The sequence below is a fragment of the Rutidosis leptorrhynchoides genome, unplaced genomic scaffold (genome assembly GCF_046630445.1).
Source record: "Rutidosis leptorrhynchoides isolate AG116_Rl617_1_P2 unplaced genomic scaffold, CSIRO_AGI_Rlap_v1 contig119, whole genome shotgun sequence".
NCBI lineage: Eukaryota > Viridiplantae > Streptophyta > Magnoliopsida > Asterales > Asteraceae > Rutidosis > Rutidosis leptorrhynchoides.
In genome coordinates, this window is record NW_027266374.1 from 73,790 (window position 1) to 79,641 (window position 5,852).

The window sequence follows — 5,852 nt, forward strand, 5'->3', positions numbered from 1 at the left end:
TTTTGCAAGGTCTATTTGAAGTAACAACGTTTGAGGAGACGACGAAGATTAATGTGAAGAGGACAGATAATGTTGAGAGTATTTCTTTTGCCATGCTTGTAATTGTAATTTGAATGCAAGGATTGGCCAGGAATACTTAGCAGCACTCTTTTATATTGTCTTATTGATACCTTATTTGCTTGGTTGCTTCTTTAAAATTGATTTAAACAAATATTATGTGAGGAATTAGAGTCTCTAAAACATTATTCTCCACGAACTAAATGACTCCATTGTAAAATGACAGTTTTTACTTTCTATTGGGTTCTACGCCCCGGACTAGAACCGCCAGCTATTATCCTAGGCTTCAAATATTCTAGGCTTGGGATGTTACTTCTTACATAAACATTTTAATGTATTCTAAAAAGTCTAAAAACTTTTGGTACATGTAAAAATTTCTAATAATTCTGAGATAATTCAAGTTCAAATCTTCTAAGACTGTTTTTACCCAAGAAAAGATCAGAAAAGTTATATGCTGAAAGAATATACCAAGAATAATTCTTGTCTGATTCCTATAGGAAACCGACGAGTTGATTCCCTGTTTTATTCACTACTGTGCGGCACTCACAGTTTGCGAAAATGAAGCTTCTTGGATGCATTTAATCAAACATGTTGTAGGCATGAGGTTGCTTGCTTCCCAAGAAATAGTTGTAGCTCTGTTTTTGTCATTCCAGGAAATACTCCACACTGCAGAATGAGATTTCCATCTTCAGTTGTCGATTATAATGCTCCAGCTAGCCACTTTTGAGTCGAAAATTTTCTGGATTCTGACAAGCATTTGATCAAACAGTTGTTGTGCATAGAAGAAAACCTTGCTTCTCAAGGCACGTTACAAGCTCTGTATTCTGCTTTTCAAGCTACAAACCAGAATTCTCCAAGTGCAACTTTCAACCTATACTATGTGAGCATATCTTAACCAATACATCATACTTCAATCCTACATTTATATAACTACTAAGAACTTGAAAGGAACAGATTTAAGACACTTAATCTCCATGAACTGACCTAAGCAAGTGATCCCCAGTTCTTGCAGTTTCAAGATTCACCGTCATGTAGCTTTGTTTGGCATCCACTTCTAGGACATGGTTTTCGAACTTCCAGAATTGGCTTTTGAGGAGACTTTCTTCAAACACTTGGCGTGCCTTTGAGAAACTTAGGCTCCAAGATGCCATAAATTCAAATTGACTCTTTCCCATAGACATAAAAACATACCATTTCATCAACAAATTCATAACAGATGGATGCAAACATGAAGTACTATTGTCTCGAAGAGTAACACAAATTAAAGCTTGAGATGATGATGTATGGCTTATAAAGCCACACTTTTCAATTCTCACTCCCCTTAACCAATCACATAATTCTCTTTTCTTTTTTTTATTAAATAATGTAAATAGAATACTTGCGCACCACTCATGCATCACATCCGCCCATCTATATCTTGGAGCAAAGGGTTTCCAAAGATTTTCATATAGGTCCCTGGTAATTCAGATTTTGCACTTTTGGTCCTTCTGATTTATTTTTCTTCAAAAACAAGAGCTTTAAACATTGTCGCTTCATTCTTGAATCACAAAACTATCCAAACCAACAATTCCAACACAAAAAATGACCATATGTATGTCGAAGTCATGTATCTTTGGAAAATCGATATTTACTAATACAAACTACTCGTATTCGTAACTCGCTTAGTGAAAACGAAGACCGTTCAAATTGCAATTTGTACAAATCAATTTTATTCGGAAGGGAACTAAAACAAAGATCAGTGCGAGTAATTAAGTTCATTAATTGTGTCCAACTAAAATGTTTTAACCTATTGTGTGTTTAAACCGTATAATCAATTTTGGTCGAGTAATACTAAATTAAAGTATATGTGTTTAACCATCTAAAAATTGGCTGTTTTAGGCAAGACACTGCAGGTACTTGGTATTGTAAATTGCAATTTTCATCAATGTCATCAGTTATTTGATCAAGAAGTCCATTGATAGTTCCTGTGCTAGAAACCACAACAAACATTCCTTGAAGGTTTGCAATTTGCATGGATCTCGGATCAGGAGCCATGATCATCGGAATACATATATATCACCAACTAATGTTGTACGGAACGTAGAATTTTCCGACCGGGGAGGTCCTGCTACTCGGACAGCGCGGATGCTCTATCGTCTTGTCGGTAGATTGTCATTTGGGTTAGCGTTATGTTTTGAACTCCTGGCGAAACTGATATTTCTCAAAAATATGTCAACTAAAGAGATTAATTGGGGAGGAGACAAACATTAATGTGATGATCATCAGGACAAGTAATGATGTTTTTGACATGCTTGTAATATTTTCTTAATTAATTAATGCAGAGATATTTGAGTTTATATGAATTGGCAAAGAATACTTGCCACTCTTTTATGGAGTCTTATTGATGTCTTTTTCGTTTAGTGTTCTTTAAATTTTTTTCTAACTATATATTACGCGAGGAATTAGAGTCACTAAAACAGTATTCTCCACGAAATTAATTTAGTCCGGTGTAAAAAGAGAGAAAAAAAAAACATAAGTAATATAATTAGGTTAAACTTTGTTATGTGGAAGACAGTAAGACTATATTGGTGAAGATCATTGTGATACGTAACATACCTTTACTTGTTGGAAGATCATTGTGATAACACGTGATCCTTTTTGTAGCTAACTGTTTTGATATATTCTAAAAAATCTTCAAACTTTTTGGTAAACAACAATTTTTAATCTGACATAAAATAATTTCAAATCTTCTAATACTGTTGTTATATTCCAAGAAGATTAGGATGATTATATGCTTAAATAAAATACCTACAATAATATTGTCTGATCCCAACCCAAAAATTTGTAAGTAAAAGAAATTAGTTGTATCCGTAACTCTTAGCAGAAAAGAAGACTGATCAAATTGCAAAATATTGTACAAAACAAGTTTGAAGGAAAGCAAAAACAATTACTACCGTCCCAAAATAGATGCAAATTTTTCAATATAGATTTTGCATTGAAAAATTTGCACTTATTTTGGGACGGAGGGAGTATGAGATTCGTGCGAGTAATTTAACAAAGCGTATCACACTAAAATGTTTTAACCTTTTTAGTGTTTGTACTGTATTATCGACTTTGCTTGCGAGATTTTTTAGCTAAATTGAAGTATGTGTATTTAAAAAATGGTGCTACTTAGCCGATTATGTTCCGACGTAGCTAGAATTAAACTATGTAAGCTATTTTACAGCTTAAGCTCTCAAGGTTATGCTATGCTATGTTTTGTACTTAGCCGATTATATTAGAAATGGCTTTGCCAGAAATCCTACACAAAATTGAAATAACTACACAAAATAAATTCATTAATTTATCAATTATTATATTATATGAACTTAACAAGTACAATACATATATTATTCTTGATTTAATTTTACATTTTTTTTTTTACACAGCATATGGATATGACTCGGGATCTATTCCCGTCCATATATGTATGTAATTGCCTTCATCACCAGCTTATTCATTTAATAATTACTTATATCAAATAAAATATATATCTTTTAGAAAAAAGATCTAGGAGCCATAATGGAGGCAGCAAATGCGATACTCTTCAACATTCGGATTGTCGGAGATATCCCTTGCTTCAATGTATCCCGATGCTAACCTAAGTTTCCGGTTTCCCCCTACAATTGGGCGCTCGCGCATAAGATCAAAGTAATTGCTAATCCCCAAAATAGAAAGACTGCTCCCTTTGTACTTTCCTCTAATAAAACTTATATGAGTCATATAAGACCTAGTATTGTTCGGATCACTCTTAGAAACCCCAAAAAATGTTCCGCGGAGTCTTGCAATTTCCTTGGAGTGCGGATCAGGAGTCACCGTCATAGGAACATCGCCCACTGCCGTTGTACCGAACGCAAATGTAGAATTTGGAGGCGGGACAGGTCCTGCAACTTGGATACCTGCTGCTCTATCGTCTTGTCGGTAGATTGTCATATTCAATAGAATTATGTTCTGCACTCCTGGTGGAGGAGCTATTTCGCAAGGTCGATTCGAAGTAACATGGTTCGAGGAGACTGCGAAGATTAATGTGAAAAGGACAAATAATGTTGAGAGTATTTCTTTTGCCATGCTTGTATTTGTAATTTGAATGCAAGGATATTTGAGTTTTGATGGTTTCGCCAGGAATACTTAGCACTTATTTATAGTGTCTTATTGCTGTCTTTTTTGTTCGGTGGCTTCTTTAAAATTGATCTAACTATATATTGCGTGAGGAATATTAATTAGAGTCACTAAAACAATACTCTCCACGAAATTAACTCCAGTGTAAAATGAGAGAACAAAAACAAAAACACGAGTAATTTAATTATGTTTGAACTATGTGTGGAACACAGTAATTAAGCATAATGTTGAAGAATATCATTGTGTTACAATTACTGGAAAGAAAGGATAGTATTTAATTTTATTTTATTTTGAATAGTTTCAAACAGTCATGGGCGGAGCTAAAAAATAAATCCCTATTTATATAGTATTGATTAATGTTAAATGACTCGATAACTTATACAAAAAATACCTCATTCATTATCCCTAAGAAATTATAAATTTATGCAAATTACCCTACTTCCTAGTCTCAGCTTACATATATGGTCATTCCAATGCAGTACTAGTAGTTAGGAGAAACAAGTTAAGATTTGTTTTACTCTATGTCGAAGACTACCCTTTTTAAAATTTATTAGTAAAAGAAATTAGTCGTATCCGTAACTCTTAACAAAAAAAAGAAAAAAAGAAGACCGATCAAATTGCAAAATATTGTACAAATCAAGTTCAGGAAGCAAAAACAATAGTGTTCTGAGATTTGTGCGAGTAATATTTTAACCTTTTTGTATTTGTATTGTATTATCAATTTTTCTCCCGAGAACTTTTAGCTAAATTGAAGTATGTGTATTAAAAAAATGGTGGTTTTAGCCAATACGTCCAATACCACATCGATCAATTTAGCCAAACTTGGTAATGTGAATTGCAATATGCATCAAGTCTATTTGATAAGATGACATGAAAAATAATTTCCACTTGTCAAGTTTAGAAGAAAAGAACATTATCTTTAGTATCTATGGAAACAGAACATAACACTAGTAGAAAAATTGCTTACTGTGACAAGCACTAAGTGACAATACATTTTGTTGTCATTGAATCTACATCTTCGGTGACATGAACTGTAATTATCACTTATTCGATTTTATTAATGTGCTTTAGTGACAATAATATTTTCTTGTGATCAAATGTAAAAGTTATTGTCACTAATTATAGATTACCATTCTGTTCCTACGCTCATAGTAATAAAAAAGATAGTAGATGAATGACAAGGTAATATCTATTAATTTATCTTGTCACCGAATACATTAGCCGGCTAATAGATATTACCTCTTCACCTCCCATTGATATTCATCATTACTAATCAAAACCTTCCTCTCTTGAAGCCCTGCGATTCCTCACCGGCATGGTTGCGCCCTCCAATCGTGATTCCTCTCCAGCATGCCCCAAAGTCATTCAATGAAGTGAGCCTTTCAATCTTTTCCCCGTCTCTCTCCCTCTCTCTCTCTAATGATTAAGTCGTTTGTGATGGATTGTTAGGGTTATGGTGGCGCTTCAGCTTAGAAAGTTTATCGAGGCTGTGTGGAAAATAAACAAGAAAATATGTGACTCCCATGATAAAAGAATGACGTGACAACTTATTCATGGAAAAACCCTAGATGAGAACCCATAATGGTTCACAATAGTAAATCAAATGAACGGAAAAAACTCAGACACAATCAGCTAAGTATCAAACCCAAACACTATGG

The 5,852-nt window shown here is 33.8% G+C and overlaps 1 protein-coding gene across 1 annotated transcript; it reads right to left on the reverse strand.

Annotated features, from left to right (window-relative positions):
- Positions 1 to 3,585: 3,585 nt before the first annotated feature.
- Positions 3,586 to 5,559, reverse strand: LOC139881150 (dirigent protein 22-like). Its single transcript, XM_071865665.1, has 2 exons — positions 5,475 to 5,559; positions 3,586 to 4,088 (listed from the first exon to the last, which is right to left on the reverse strand). The coding sequence occupies exons 1-2, from the start codon at positions 5,557 to 5,559 to the stop codon at positions 3,586 to 3,588; spliced, it is 588 nt and encodes a 195-aa protein (XP_071721766.1).
- Positions 5,560 to 5,852: the final 293 nt, after the last annotated feature.